This window comes from Neltuma alba, unplaced genomic scaffold (genome assembly GCF_004799145.2).
Source record: "Neltuma alba isolate B1F8T4 unplaced genomic scaffold, ASM479914v2 tig00012414_pilon, whole genome shotgun sequence".
Classification (NCBI taxonomy): Eukaryota; Viridiplantae; Streptophyta; class Magnoliopsida; order Fabales; family Fabaceae; genus Neltuma; species Neltuma alba.
Window position 1 is genome coordinate 466 of NW_021636905.1, and position 16,795 is coordinate 17,260.

The 16,795-nt window shown below is 34.2% G+C and overlaps 1 protein-coding gene, 1 long non-coding RNA gene and 2 pseudogenes across 2 annotated transcripts; 2 read left to right on the forward strand and 2 right to left on the reverse strand.

Annotated features, from left to right (window-relative positions):
* The first annotated feature begins 576 nt into the window (after nucleotides 1-576).
* Nucleotides 577-8,105, forward strand: LOC114726946 (probable isoprenylcysteine alpha-carbonyl methylesterase ICMEL2; annotated as a pseudogene).
* A 1,470-nt stretch (nucleotides 8,106-9,575) lies between these two features.
* On the forward strand, nucleotides 9,576-11,149 carry LOC114726942 (uncharacterized). Its single transcript, XR_003738542.1, has 2 exons — nucleotides 9,576-9,680; nucleotides 10,861-11,149. It is a non-coding gene; the product is annotated as an uncharacterized LOC114726942 (long non-coding RNA).
* Nucleotides 11,150-12,860: 1,711 nt separating this feature from the next.
* Nucleotides 12,861-13,764, reverse strand: LOC114726945 (isoflavone 3'-hydroxylase-like; annotated as a pseudogene).
* A 56-nt stretch (nucleotides 13,765-13,820) lies between these two features.
* On the reverse strand, nucleotides 13,821-14,493 carry LOC114726941 (cytochrome P450 81E8-like). Its single transcript, XM_028913659.1, has 2 exons — nucleotides 14,105-14,493; nucleotides 13,821-13,956 (listed from the first exon to the last, which is right to left on the reverse strand). The coding sequence occupies exons 1-2, from the start codon at nucleotides 14,491-14,493 to the stop codon at nucleotides 13,821-13,823; spliced, it is 525 nt and encodes a 174-aa protein (XP_028769492.1).
* Between the last annotated feature and the right edge of the window lie 2,302 nt (nucleotides 14,494-16,795).

Genomic DNA, 16,795 nt, shown 5'->3' on the forward strand with positions numbered 1-16,795 from the left:
ATGAGGAGTAAATTAATTTTTAAAGGCTAAATAAAGTTTTTTTTTTCATATTTTAATTTTAAGAGAAGCCTGCCAATTTTTCCTTTTTTTTTTTTTTTTTTAAATTACACTCAACATGCCATGCATGTACCATCAGCCTGTCCAGACAAATCCGCCAATAAAATCGTTGTGGACAGAAAATTGGCGCAGACAAGGCGGTCAAAACTCAGAATATATATTTTTATAAAAATGGAAATTAAATTCACTGGTTCGTTACACTTCGCGAGGAATCGAGGCTGACAGCTACTACCACGGCGAATGCCAACTTCTCATCGTCCTCGCCTGCCGGTGCCGTCCTGAACCTAAACGACCATTTGATGTCCTGTCTTGTTCTTATCCATTCCCAAAGCTGATTCTCTTTGTCTCTCTCTCACGTCCAAATGTCAATATTTTATTGATTTTCAAACTTGGAAGCAATTAATAAGCTATGTCATATATTCCCTCCCAAATTTCCAAATCCTGCTGAGGCGCTCAAACAGAGGCTGTTCTGTTATCTTCCATACATTCTGAGTTTTGTCATTCTGTTGCTTGCTCCAGCCTCCAGCGATGCCCCGTCGGCGGCGACCTTGATCGAACGCCGTCGAGTGATTTCGACGAACGGTGGTGGGAAAGCTCTGGTAGATGTGGATTCGGGAGAGCTGAGGGGAGAAAATGGCTGCGACAGTTCAGGTGAGAAGCGCGTGGGAGTCGCCGGGAGAAATGGCCCTCGGCCTCAGCCTGCTCGGCAATCGTCCTATAAAGAAAATATTGGTCACATAGCTGCCGAGACGTATTTGATTACTCGGCTTGCTTTCACGCTTCTTCAATGTTTGGGGTACGTTTGCTTGATTTTTTGCTGCAAGTAGAATGTTTGTGTTTGAAATTGTGAATTGTCTATGTTTTGATTGTGTTCATGGTTTGGAAATAGCATTGGATTGAGCTGGAAAATCCATGTTCGAAGACGTAATTGGAAAAAGAAGAAAACGATAGTTCTTTAGGCGAACTTAAACTCCAGAAGCTTTGGGGAAAAAAAACTACGGCAGCGACAGTTGAAATAGTAATGGGAGTGTTTTGGTATGTGTAGTGGAAGAAGGTTCGGGTTGATAATAGCAATCGAAACGGGAAATTGTGCTATGATGGATGGTTACGGATGGAAATATTAGTGGCAAAAGCGGCAAATGGATGGTTACGAAGTTTAAAGTAGCATAAAAAACATTGGAATGTTTCGTATATGCAGCATAAATAATTATGTGCTATGTTGTGGGACCTTTTTCTTGTATTTTCAATTGAACGCAGCAGAAGCAAATCTGAGTTTTCCCCCTCTTCTCGATGAACATGAATTTACGAACTTACCAAATCATAGCACCTAATTTGTTGATATCAAAATTGTTTTTGGAAGATCAAAACAGAGTTCTCCTGCTACAGTAGATTTTGATATGGTCAGAGTTACCTCAATGTAATATTGTAACTCAGTAAAATGCAATCGGAGGATGTTGATGAGGAAAATTGAGGTTTAATAAGTTTACGAATCGATATCCTATGGTTTTATTTTATTCTATTTTTGTTTTAAACTTTGATTTTTCCATAATGTTGTTGTTATTATTGTTTTAGTTAGTCTACACTGATCTTCAGCATTTCACATTACTTCTGAGAATGTTTTCAGCAATTTACTGCAGTTGAAATTTATCTTGACGTGCTAATTGTGTTAGCTCATTCATAAAAAAATTTCCATGAAACTATAACCTTCAAGATTCCTCTGTTGTGACATAGATTTCGTCATGCTGGTAACTTGTGCTCATCTGATTTACTATTGATACTTTTATAGGATAGGTTATCGCTGGATTACTCAATTGCTTGCCCTTGGATGCTATGCCATGCTTCTTATGCCTGGTTTTCTACAAGGTATGTATTATGTTATTTTTGTGCGGCTTTTATGTACTTTGTGAGTGTCGATGTCGATGTTTTGTGTTATTCCTTTTCTTCTTTCCTCTTGTTACCTTGTCTGTAAAGTATAATAGATTTGAAAGAAAATGAAAGACTAGGCTGTCTCCTGAAATAAAAGGAGCAGGGTGGACCTGTGTCCATTACTTACACTACATAAGCTCTATGATCTTTCTTCTGGTACCGAGGACTTATTGGTGGTGTCAAAATTTCCTTCCTTTACACAGTTGATTCAAATTCACCCTAAGTTAGAAGTTGCCTACCTGCAATGCAGGGGAGGGAACATATTTTTATATGCCCTCATTCTGAGGATAAAGAAAATCACCAGTTCGTGCCTAGTAGCTCAACAGCAACCATCTATTTCTAATTACACACACACACACATATATCGGTAATGTGCTATAGCTTGTAGCTCAATGCTGCGGCTCTCGGCATAATGTCATGTGAAGCCGGCAATATAAATAGCTGGAGCCTGTGTTACACTGATAAGCATAGAGATCTTTTAGAAAGTCCTCAATCAGATGAGTTTAGTTTCTGGTCTTATATACCGTGTCATCATAAAAGACTGATCTATTATGTGATAAGCACACTGTTTGTGCGAAATTTCTCTATCATCCTTTATGTTGGCCTTCTTGATGTGTTGTTTTCCTATATTATATGTTGTGACCTCTCCTATCTTTCAAATTCATTATGACTGAAAAAAATGGTCTATTATATGGTTTAGGTACTCACATTGCATCAATAGGATGTAAGACTTATTTTCTTGACTATCTTTGCAGTTGGATATTTTTATTATTTCTCAAAGCGGGTAAAACGAAGTGTTATTTATGGAAGTATGCCAAGGAATAGGTAAGTTTAGTAAAAATATGGTAACTTTTCAGAAAAGTTCATTTATATACCGTGATGTTAATTATTTTATTTATTGAGTGCTTAGTATTCTAGTTTCACGTTGTACGCTTGCAGGATGGATCTGTATTTACCCTGCTGATATTCGTGAACCCAAACCAGTTTTGATATTTGTAACTGGAGGAGCATGGATTATTGGGTGAGTGACTTGAGATATCTTCATGATGTTCCTTCAATTGAGTTGTTGTTTACTTCACACTGTTAATTTTTTACAAAAAAATTGAGAGTAGGTATCTGCTGGAGCAGGGTCTATCCATGCTTAAGCATTTCTGTCAAAGTAGCATACTGCTGCCCAATCTAGAGAGAAGCTATACTCGACTCTGTGATATAGTTTAATGTTTGGACAACAGATTTGAAGAGTTGCTTTTATGATGACTAATCCAAAGTTTTAGAATGCTGAAGCTTGAATCACAACAAATTTGTATGTTATAGAAAGCTGGAAACCTGTTCCATCGTCAGGGTCTTGTCACTTATAAATGCTATGTACCTTTGAAGTGGCAGACATTGTTGTCTCTGTTTTTTAACCGAATATCTGAATACTTGCATTGACTATGAGCATGTGTACAAATATAATAGGGGCGCGCGTGCGCGCACACACATTTGACAGCCTAATCTAACTTGTCATTTTTTATTGCTTCTTTATGAGGGAGCATACTGGGTAGTTTTGAAGTTGAATTTAAAAACAGATGCTGATTAGTATTTTTAATAAGGGTTTATATATAATTAGCTTTTAAAAATTAAGTTTCTTGATTTTCATTTTGATTTAGGTATAAAGCATGGGGTTCCCTGTTGGGATTACAGTTGGCAGAAAGAAACATCATGGTGGCAAGCATTGATTACAGGCAAGTGGGCTCTTCAACTTAATGCCGTGCAAGAATGACACTTCATGTACTGATAATCGGACTTCACATGTTTTCTTCTGATAAAATATTGCAATAGTTTGTAGTCCATTTTTAGGGCATTGTAATTCAGGGCTTCAGGCTATTCATACCCAGAGGGATGTTTGCCTCATGCTATGATTTTTCTTTTTTCATTTTACATTTTAAAATTGAAAACTAAACTAGAGCAATGTGGCAAGGTTTTAGACCTATTCCTGTTGCATGGTTGTAGATCTACAATTTGTACGGGATTTATTCGTTTGTTTGTGATTTAAATGGGATAAGTGCAGCATCTCATTTTCTAAGAGAAATATATCCATACTCGATATGTTTAACAATTTAAGTATAGCTTATAAAATAATAACTTAGTTTGCAGGGTAATTAATCTTGTCTTAGTTAACCCTGTGGCTTCAAGGGTGATGTTAACATAGTTTGAGATTTAAGTTGCGAAGTCTGTGGTATATTTTGCACTGAATAGATTTTTTATGAATTTGTGAATGCAGAAACTTTCCTCAGGGAACCATCAGTGATATGGTAAAAGATGTCTCGCAAGGAATTTCATGCGTTGTTAACACTATAACTGATTATGGAGGTGACCCTAATAGGTAACAGGCTACTATGCCTTATTCCACTGCATCACTTCGTATTCAAGTACAAGATTGATTTTTTTCAATTGATACATTTTTCATAGGATTTATCTGATGGGGCAATCTGCTGGTGCTCATATTTCTGCTTGTGCTTTAATGGACCAAGCACTTCGAGAATCTGGAAAAGAAGATAGTGTTTCTTGGAGCGTCTCCCAGATAAAAGCATATTTTGGTTATATCCGGGGGGTAAGGCTTATTTGCTTTATGAGAATTTCATAGTGTGATGCAATCCTCTAATTGCCTTATAAGCTACTCTGCCGATTATAATATGGTTGCAGCATGCTTGCTGTCTACCTTGACGAACCATATAATAGCTTTTTCCCCCTTTTGGTACAAGCCATGTGATGGGTTTTTGAACGGCCATAGTTTAGCAGAGGATATTGTTGCTGTGCTAGCGTACCTATGCTCAACACTGTATATATAGCATGCCCAATACTGCAATATCTTGGATAATTTTCAGGTTGGCAATCTTCTTCTGTGTGATAATGTCACCATGATAGTATCTGATTTGATTTTTAAGGCAAACTGCAGTGGATCTTGAGTATGGGTCTGCCTCGTAGTTAGTATGGATCTTTGAGCTTGAAAGCGTGAACGAAGTATTGGCTCATCGCATTAAGGGTTAGAACTGCATTTTAATCAAGAAAATAAGAGGGGCCTGCAAGGACTCAATACTCTGCCTCCTTAACTCAAAAGATTAAGTTGTAAGGTGAAGGCCTAGGATTGGTTTTACTAATATCTCTGACATGCTAAAATTGATGAAAGATTGTCTGGGCGAAAATTTTTTGCTCTTATGTATATTTTTCGTTGTCTCTCCCACATTTTCCTAGGAAGACAATTTTTGAGGAAAAAATCATGGATGCATGTTTGTTTGTTTGGATAGTATGGCTGCTGATAGATATGCTCTGCTTGTGAATTAGGTTCACTGATCAGTTAGTGTTAGTTTATACATGATGAAGTGCACGTCTAGTAATCTTATTAATATTTGTTTACAGATACAACTTATTGGATTTAATTGATCACTTTCATCAACGTGGCTTGTATCGTTCCATTTTCTTAAGGTTTGTGCCCCAGAACTTTATGTTAGCTATACATGCCCAGTTCTCTTTTCCTGTTGTTTCCCCTCCACATTTTCTCAAAAAAAAAAAAAAAGAAGAAAAAGAAAAGGCAGGTTTTTGTCTCCTTATATGACTGAGTTTCTTTGCAGCATAATGGAAGGTGAAGAATCATTGGAGAAATTTTCTCCTGAAGTCGAAGTTAGTGACCCACGCATTAAAGATGCCATTCCTCTGTTGCCCCCAATTATTCTGTTTCATGGAACTGGTGATTATTCCATACCAGCAGATTCCAGGTATATTGTCATGAAAATTCCTGCTTCCAGAGCATCGATTATATCTCTACGACATTGAAGGAAATTGGGAAAGTATTTTTGTGATATTCTTACAATCTATTTCATTCGTGCTACAAATAAAACCTGTTGAGTTAATAATATCCTCCTATTAAATGACTTTCATGATATTTTAGTTTCGCTTTTCCTTTTTCCTTTCTGCTGTGTTACATATTTTTGGTCAGAATACCAAATATTATATTTTACTCTTATCTACGAAAACTTAATTATATACTCCTCTAGTCTTTAATATAGGACCTAATTGGGAGTTGATGTTGGTCTTATGTGTAAGACCTATTTTATATGTCTACCAACTTTTCCCAAATTAACCCTAGTAATAAATATTCTCCAATAATAATCAAGTAGGAGAGGGAGGGGAGGAAATTGAGAAAGATGTTTAGGGTGTTTTACAAAAAACATATTGTATTAACTAATTTAACTAACATTCTTAATCTACTCAAATTAATTAATTAGGTTTTACGTTAAGGACAGCAGGAGTATTTTTCTCTACTAAACTAGCAAGTATTTTAATCAGTGACAAGTGCACATGGTTTTATATTTATCGCTTGTTGATGTTTATAAGCGTTTGTTTGCAGTAAAAAGTTTGCTGATACTCTGAAGAACGTGGGTGCACGAACTCAGCTTATTCTATATGATGGAAAAACACACACAGATCTGTTTCTCCAAGTAAGTGATAAGTGTTAGCAAATCCTTTTGGTTTTTCATTTTAGTATTAATATAAAAAATAAAATCTACATGGAGCTATATACTGTTTATAAATAATAAATAGAGCAACTCTTCCTCGGTCCTATGTAATACATTTTTTCTTTCAATATTCTTTTATGCAATTCAATAGGGTTTAAATGCTAAGAAAAATCAGTACAATCTTCAAAAAACTTTCAAGTTCTTATTTATTTTGTGCACCTTACAAGAGAAATGTATTTAGTCTGTTGGCAAAATAATACATATTTATTAGTGTGTATGGTGCAATCTCTGAACTTTGTGAAGCAATTCTACGCTGTCAATCGTGTGGAACTATAGGCGAGCAGGCTTGTTAACTTGAATTAAACTATTGTCCTGATACAGGCTGCGTCAGCTTTTAAGCCTGAACTGACTAAACCATGGCTTAGAATATTTAGCTTGGATTTCAGCTTCATAGACCTAATGCCGGTTGTTGATGATAAATTCATTTAAAGATAAGCCTTGCACACCCCATTTTTTTTTGGGGGGGGGAAGAAGAAAGAAAAAAGAGATTAGTCTTGTACTTGAACACGTTAGACATTACAGCTGTCCATTTTCTTTGGCGTTTACATTTGAGAAAGATCTCAAGGAAGTAATGGAATTACCAAAAGGTATCATAACGAGAGAGCAACATGTAATGACAAGTTCTGGTGCATGAAATGACAATAGATATTACTCGTTTTGAAATATTTTTGTGATTATGTTCTCTCTCCTTTTTTTAAAAAAAAAAAAATCTTATAGTGATTTCCCTTTAAATTTTTTATCTCTATTTATTGGACTGATAAAAGCGTTTGTTGTATAAATACTGCATATAGCTTTCCGCATCTTTTTCTTCAACAAGACAATGATGCGCACTCATTAAACACTAGATCTGCTCTCTTATGTTGTAATTGTTTTACCTGCAAAGATACTTTCTCAACGAAGTCTTACATGTTGATGATGAGCAGGATCCATTGCGAGGTGGTAAAGACGACCTATTTGAACACGTAGTTTCTATCATACATTCTGGTGATGATGAAGCTCTTGCACAGGATGCAATGGCACCCCCAAGAAGACGGTTTTGTCCTGAGTTTTTGTTGAAGTTGGCCGGCAAGATCAGTCCTTTCTAAGCTTCTGGTAGTTCTCTAGATTCCTTTCATGTATTGATCAGGCTCGCCTGAAATTTACTTCACTCCGAAGGATCTTTAACGACATGGATCTTCTCCATTCATGCATTTAGAGAGAAGAATGACGAGAAAATGTAACTGTGAATGCGGAGGACGTGGAAGGATCTCAATAGTTCTTGTATATTAATTACAGTAGTTCCGAATCTCTTCTATTCATTTGGGTATTTCTTAGCTTCATGTTCTAGTAGGGGCTTCGTTGGAATGGTGAAGAATACGGCATACGGCCATTTAGTTATTGCCGTATAATTTATTTATTTTTACAAATTCATGTAACCATTAAAATTAGGATTGAGCTGGGATTCTTAGTATAAATTATTGGTTGAGACCTGAATAATATTTGTAATCAAAATTTTTATACTACCTTCAACCGTAGATATAAGAGCTAGTTTGTAAATTGATTTATAATACAAACTATTTCTTTAGTAATTTTCAACGTGTTTTACACAAACTAATAAAAATCTTAAGTTTTATTAACTTTTATTTAAAATTCAGCTTTTCAATTTTATCCCTATTTAATATACGATACACCTCATAAGAATAAAGTTAACACAATAATAAATGAATGGTAAAGTTGTATGTTCATTTAAAAATTCTCTCTGCCTTATAAATAGGACTAAAAATTTTCTTCTTTTTCAATCTTATTTATAGGACCAAAGAAGTAGGAGTGGTAATATAGGTCAACTCGCAGATTGTGGATTGACCCATGACGAGTTAGGATTAGGCAGTGCCGGTTGAAAAGGCCCTGTGTTATACTTCCAACTATTATTTTCTTTTTTGTTGTTGTAATTTTCTTTTTTTTTAAATATTTTTCATAAAGAAAAAATAATGAAAAATGTAATAATATAATTATAATAATTAATAAAATTAAAAAAAAAAACCAAAAAAAGTGGTTAGGCGGTACGAGTTAAAAAGTTTTCTTTGTTGGCGAATTGATTTTTAACTAATCCTAACCTACTATTTTTGGGAGTTAGCGTGTTGGTATTAGCTCTACAAAGGAGTGGCTTTTATATTTAGTATGAGAGGTAGTATCATGTAAATGCAATAATCCATTTCTTAGAAATTTACGTTTTGCTATTAGATCTTTTTTTTTGGGGGGGGGGGGGGGTTATGAAGTGGACTGAAACGCCTGCGCGCTAATGGACCAAGTGCTCATAATCAAATTAAACTAAACCCATCACAAAATCCATTTCTATTAATATTTGGTTCGTTTGCCTAAATAGAATGGTTTGGTTTAACCGCGTAATTTGCGGTTCAACAAATAAAAGCGTCTTTCCATTCAATGTGTTTTTTTTCCAGAAAAATAATCTCCCCACCACACCCCCCTCCAAAAAAAATATTCTATGAAAAATTTAGGATTAAGAACTCTAAAATATCCAGACAACTGTTTTTATTCTCTGAAAAAAAAATCATATATTTGCCTCATTTATGTTTTATGAAAAATCCCAAAAAAAAACCTTTAAAATTTTAAAATCCTAAATCAGGAATGATTGCGAAAATGCTTGTTATTTGCTTTTCAAATATTGTCAACTATTGTTAAAGTACAGTGAAAAAAACTGATTAGAATATTTAAAATTCAAAGATACTTTTTAGATTCTCACTGTCTTTTATGTGACGTATTTAAAGGTTTATTAAGTTGAGAAAAACAGTAATTGAGTAATTGTTTTTCCATTTTATTTTCTGGTCGTTTTCATTATATTTAAGGGTCTATTTCAAATTTTTCAATGCCGTAAAGTCCAGGGCATGACTTTGGGAACCATGAACAGTAGTTAGGCATTGACGAGGAAATGGATCAGAAGACCAGGAACAGTTAAGTTTCTATTCCCCTGGAGGGTTCTTCAATCTTCATTTTGTATATAAAGGCTTATCATGAACAAAATTAAACTCAACAAATCAAACATACCAAACATGAAACAACTTGTGGTTCGATTAGTGCTGCTTTTAGTTTTAATTCTCGTGTCTTTCTCTTGCAGTTTTGCTCGAACCATGGCTGATCCTAAGGGTATGTTTGGCTCAATGAGAGGAAGGGGAGGGGAGGGATTTTAATGGAAGGAAGGGGAGGGGAGGGGAGTGGAAGGATTTTAATATTATCTTGTTTGGATTTATAAAAAAAGAGGGGAGGGGAGGGAAAAACATTTTAATATGGATAATTTTGCTCTTATTTTATTTAAGGTGTGGGTATAATGGTCACACATGACAAAATATAGACATAATGGTTACAACATGACAAAATATGGGTATAATGGTCATAATATGACAAAATATTGCCCTTTCCCTCCAAATCCTCCCAATTTTGGAGGGGAGGTTAGGGAGGGGAGGGGAGGGGAAATTTTAAAAAATTTTCCCTCCCCTCCTAAAATTTGTGTGTTACCAAACAAGGGAAATGATTAAAATCCTCCCCTTCCCTCCCCTCCCTCCCTCCCAAATCCCTCATACCAAACACACCCTAAGGGTAAGATATATGCTTCCAATATATCAGTAATCTCCTTCTCTTGGTTTCTAGTCTCTTCTGGCTCCAAAGAATCATGGATCTTTATCTAAATTTAAAGCCATTTATTCCTTTTCAATTCTTTCTCCATTGTTTCTCTTTTGTTCACATCATCGCCTGTGTGAATTTGAATTCTCTAGTGATCTTCTCTATTTTTGATTGAAAAAGGAAAGGCTAAAGTGGGTCTATTTCCGGACTTAATCTCTATTTGCATTAACTAGCACAGTAGTGCTGATAATAGGAGTCGACATATGAGTAGTTGGTAGTTGGAACTTTGTGTTTATCTCTTTCCTTCCAATACATTTCCAAGCTCTTCGGAACTCTATATTATTCCTTCCATCATTTTTTTATATAAAAATCATTGATTGAATTTCGTTTAAAATGTTGGTTAAAATCAGTTACAAATAATAAATCTGTAAAAAAAAAAAAAACCTTTGTTGTCAAAAATACCCTCATTTATGTGAAAGAAAAGGAATGTGTAATGAAAAAAATATGTGAAAATTAAATATAATTATATGAGTAACATAAGTAATTAAGTTAGACTAAATGGAGATATCAATAAAAAAATTTGAAACAACTTCCAAATGTCTTTTACACTGCGTAACCCAAAATTCTCTTATAAAAAAATTAAAAAAAAAAAAACCGCCTGCTTCATGGGTTTTATTTTTATTTTAACTTTTTTCTATAATTGCAGGAAAGAAGGAAGAATCATACCACAATGGATGTGGACCCTATGTGAGGACTTGCACTGGATATCCACCACCTCCCTGCAACACTCCAATCTGCGAATAGATATCATCAATTAATAATATTATTAGTATTAATTAATGAATAAATTATTAATTATCGCTCTTTGATTAAGTATCTGTGATATATATATATATATATATATGTATATGTTTGTACTTTGTACAATTGTACTGCTACTATAGCAAGTATTAATAAATGAATAAATTGGCAGAGAGCTCTGCCCTTCTGGGTCACTCCTGTGTAAAAAATAAAAATAAAAATTTATTCTACCTGAATATTATTTAGTAATTTAAAATTTTTCCTTCATACTTTTCTTTTTTTGATTGATCTATGCTCATAACGTAAAATTGTACGTGAAATTAAATTAAAATTTAAAATAATTTTAATAATTTAAGTTTTGGTATAAATTAATGTCATTTTAAGTATGTATTAATACATTTAAACTCAAACTCTGTGTGCGTGTGTGTGTTTTATTATTATAACAGAAGTTATACTAGTTAAGTATCTCAACATTTCAAAGGTATGGGGAAAGAGAAAAGAAATATTATACTTATAACTTTTAGGCAAAAATGATGAATAATTATGCCAAAATTTTCAAATTTGAAATTATTCTAGAAACTAAAATATTAAGGCAAAAAAATTTATCAGCATAATTCCATAACATAAAACTCACAAGTCGCTATGATTATGCATCCTTGTTTCTCCTTATTATATAGCTTTGTTTGAATTGACACTGACAAAAATAATTTTAATCCCAATTAAATTTTGTAAATTGAAGTTGGGATAAAAATTTATTGGTGTGATGCGATTAATTGTGTTTGGATAAACTTTCATAAAAGTTCAATTTGACATAAGCTTGTTTGGACGTTATATTGAAATTTTTTTTTTTTGAAGGTTGAAATCGGGGAAAAGAGGACAAAAACCAAACAAGAAAATATTGTGTCAACTTTTAAATGATTTTTGAATAAAAACTCATTTGTCCTTGTCGCTATGCCAAACATTTTTTTTCCCACTTATCTCAATTTTTTTCGTAGCTGCAGTCTAACCCCACATAGCTTTATTCCAAACATACTAGACAAAATGTGAATAGCCTCTCGTCAATTGTAATTGGAAGCTAGTTTGACCTCCCATGTGGGCATGTCCCCTCAAGTCTCCTTGCGACCCAAGTCAATCTGGACTTTTCTTTAGATTTTTTTTGCCGACTTTTCTTTAGATTTTTTTTGTCAACTTTTCTAAGTACTAATTAAAAGTATAATTAAACAACCATTTTTATGATTGGTTAATATTAAAAGTATAATTAAATTGTTCTAAGTACTAATTAGTTTGAAAGCGGCTGCGTGCTTACAAATGTTTAAGGTGACACGAATCTTTATAATTCATAAATTATCATATAAATTTTCATATAGAAATATATAACTTTATATTGTATGCAGAGAATTATCGTCATAAATATTGTTTGAAATTGGAGACTACACTTGACACACCATTATATATAACTTTGCCTTTCATGGTGGAGACTATATTCTTCCCTGCAACTTGTAATATCATCAATTATAGTACACAATTTCAACTTTGCTTCTCTCATAGATACGGATGGTGTAATGAAGTGTGAGTGTGACCGTGCTAAATTATATTACTGGAGTGCCTTACTCTCTCTCTCTCGCTCTCTCTCTCTAAACGATGAAAGCTATTGTTTTTGTTTTTTCAACTAAACCATTTAGTATTCAGATACTCGCATTAAATTTTCCACTAATAGGTGGAACTGGAAAAGGCTGAGACTATAAAATGAGTCTTTCATTTAAGATTTGAAGAGTAAAACTTTTCCAACAAATATTTAACGCAATTGTATATAGGACTTGAACTCAAAATCATTGGTTAAGCTAATAAAAAGATTTCTTATTAGCTAAATTACACAATCGTTTGTTGAAAAATAAGACAGCTATATATTATATATAAAAAGGGAAAATTGGTTAAAATAATTTGCAGTACAAGAAACTGAAAAGCAATATAATTTATTTGAAACAAGAAACTACAGGGGAATTATTGGTTTACATATATATATATATATATATATATATATATTCCGTTGGCCAGAAAAAAACATATATAGATGTTCCCCTTCAAGCAGATTGTACCAAACACTTAAAAGCCAATTTTCAAACTACGGAATTTCCACGCATCCCTGCCCAGATACCATTCCTTAATTTAGCTATATCCACTCTACAGAGGTTTCTTAAGTTAAAAGCTTGTTGATGATTGGATGGCGTGCTCTACACATGGCCTCTAAAGGAATAACTTTTGGCATGGTGAGCCCTGCTCCTTCAGTCTCATCAATTTCTTCCTCACCTGCTCGTTTCCATTCAAAGCATTGAATCAATAATCCCAAAGTCAATCCCACTGTTCGTTGGGCCAATCCTGATCCAGGACATGCTCGTCTTCCCAACCCAAATGGAATTATCTTGTTTGCTTCTCCTTCTTTCTCAAACCTCTCTGGCTTAAAACTTGTAGGATCACTCCACACTTGGGGATCTCTATGGATTGCCCAAGCATTGACTAATACCATAGTGCCTCGTGGAACATTATATCCTGCGATTGTGCAGTCATTTGAAGCCTCATGTGGAAGCAACAATGGTGCAGCAGGATGCAATCGAAGTGTTTCGGAGATAATGTTTTGCAGGTATGGTAGTTTTAAAATGTCTGGCTCATCTATTAATCGTTCATTCCCTATTTGGGTGTCTATTTCTTTCTTTGCCTTTTCCAACACATGAGGATTGTTTAATAAACTAGACATTGCCCATTCTAAAGTCGTAGCTGATGTATCCGTTCCAGCAAGAAGCATATCCTACATGTCAAAATTAGCATAGTAAAATCAATATCAGACTAAATTGATCGGTTATATCAGAATTATACGATGGCTTTTACAGCTGATATAATGATTTGTAGTTTAGAACTTATAGTATTTGCTTTCTGCCTTGAATTTCGATGCTCATCAATGACTCCTTGCAAGAACCCATCACTTCTCTTGGCCAAACTCTTGAGCCTGCTCTCCAAGTGATCATAATCAAACCACCTCAATATGGGCAAGAAGTCTGCTGGATTATTTGCTCCTCCAGTGTCACCAACTCCTTTATCATCTCTCTGAACTTTCTTGCTTCTTCCACGTCCCCAGCTTCATGGTCATCCAATACCTCTTACCTGAAATCATTTTCATCATGGTGTTGTACGTCATCTCTGAAAGCCTTGGCTTCATCTCCACTTTCACAAACTCGTTGCATGAGTCTTGAGCAAGCTTTTGAACGAGCCGCTTCATCCCGTCTCTTCGGATTTCCAAGAAATTATTCAGACGGTGGTTCGAGAGCACCTCAACGGCTGTGATGCGGCGGAGGTTCGCCAGTGGTCGCGCCGTAGGGAGCGAACACCAAGGTGGTGCGGTTATAGCCAATATGCTCACCGAGGAGAAAGCGGGGCCGGTTCGCCAGGATGATGTCATTTTGTGTGAAGCATTCTTGGACTGCAGGAGGCGACGACACAACCACCACCAGACGAGAGCCAAACCATAGAGAAATGATTTGGCCATAACGTTGAGAAATCCGGTGAAAGGCGTGATGAAGTGGTTTTTTCAGTTGGTGGAGATTGCAACAATGGGAAGAGAAGGCGGACCAGGTGGGATGTTTTTGAACTTCTTATTTTGAACGAAGAGGTTGAGAGTGAAGAAGAAAGCCAGAAAGAGGAAAGGAAATAAGAGAACAGAAGATGACCATCATTGTTTGTTTGGTACGTTTGCGTTTGTGGAGTACTCAATGGATTTGATTCATGGAGAGATATATGTGCCGACGACACAACCACCAGACGAGAGCCAAACCATAGAGAAATGATTTGGCCATAACGTTGAGAAATCCGGTGAAAGGCGTGATGAAGTGGTTTTTTCAGTTGGTGGAGATTGCCAACAATGGGAAGAGAAGGCGGACCAGGTGGGATGTTTTTGAACTTCTTATTTTGAACGAAGAGGTTGAGAGTGAAGAAGAAAGCCAGAGAAAGCAGGAAATAAGAGAACAAGAAGATGACCATCATTGTTTGTTTGGTACGTTTTCGTTTGTGGAGTACTCAATGGATTTGATTCATGGAGAGATATATGTGCGTTGGTGGTATAAATAGCTGCTTCGTGTTGCGTTTGATCTTAAGTACGTGGGTTAATAATAGATCACATAGGATCTCTCTAAGGATCTCTCTTTCAAGTTCCAATTAGGTCATTTGATACGTCACATTCGCTGACTTTTATTTTTCTTGTTGCTCACTTGAAAGCTTCACTGTATTGACATATTGACATAGGATCATACGTATCACCAACCAATTTAAAAAAAATTCGAATTCATCGATTTGTGTCTAATATATAAGTAAGTAAGAAAAACACGTAATTGATTAGTGTTGCTTTTAGCTTTAATTCTCTCGTCTTTCTCTCTTTGCTCGCTTTTTGCTCGACTCATGGCTGATCCAATGGGTAAGATAGATAGATATATACACACGCATATGCTTCCAATCAATAATCTCCTTTTGTTAATTTCTAACTCTCCTCTAGGTCTAACATTCGAATTGATTTTGGATGGTCTAAATTAAATTAAAATTCTTTATATATTTTAATTAGTTGTTTTACTTTAATAGATAAAAATTCAAAATAAAAAAATATCTTATAATTAAAACTATTTAAAAAATAAATTTATTATTGGAAAAATTGCATATTAAAGATTTTAAATATGAATTATCTATATCAAATTTTGAATAGTCTATATTGTATTACAGTGATTAGGTTATGGTGTATATATAATTGATATGATAAGCACTGAACGAGGACCCATGACATGGTGTTGATAGGAAAGAAATACAAAGCAGGACGAGGTTTCAGTGCTCGATTACCACCATCACTTGATGAGTAATCTTTCCAAATTTAATATATTTTTAATTAATTGTTTTTGAATAAAAATAATTTTTTGAAAAAATGATGGTTGAGATGTTATCTTTCCTCTTATTCTATACCCATTAAAATAATTGTTTAAAAAAAACAAAGAAACTAAATATAGACCGTCTAGATCAGATTTGAACAACTTATATCTTATTAGTAAATTCATTCTTATAGACTCGAGAGTAGGATAGAACGCATCTAGAATGGGTGGCCCACTTTACTTATGAGTTATTGTTTATCTCTCTCACATGGTGTTTTTGTTTTTTTTTTAATTAACTCAGAGTATGCTCAAGTTATTTTAGTCTTGAGACTAATTTTTGTCAAATTGGGAGTGTTAAGGTTAAAGTTTTCCTAACAAATACATTTTTTGAGATTCAAACTTGTATTTTTTTCATCTGAAAATTAGACTACTTACTATCTCAACCAATAGTTTGTTGGTCATGGCGTTGCTATCTTGCCTACTCTAATACTACATTTAGTTATAATACAAGTGTTTGTCAGAGTTAGGATAAATTGTTATTGGGCCTGAAGGCCAGGAAGCCCATTTACTATGCAATCAGTTTTGGACGGGCGAGTTAGCCCTTTCAGTATTGAATAGATTAAAAAATTTATTTAATTTAGTTATTTATAACAATTATAAATTAATTTTTTTAAAGTATCTTTTTTAATCATAACTATATTTGGATGAAAACCCTCATAATATGCGTAATCAATAGAGATAGTTTAATTTAAAAATAAATTATAAATTTAAAAAATAAAATAAATTGATGTCTTATATTAAAAACTAAATTCAATCATTAACTATCTTTTATATTAAAAATCAAATGGAATAATTAATAACATAAGAGAAAATGTTGTGAAGCCGACAAACTCCTCTTAACTCTAAATTAAATTAATTGATGATACAGTCAAATAGTTGCAT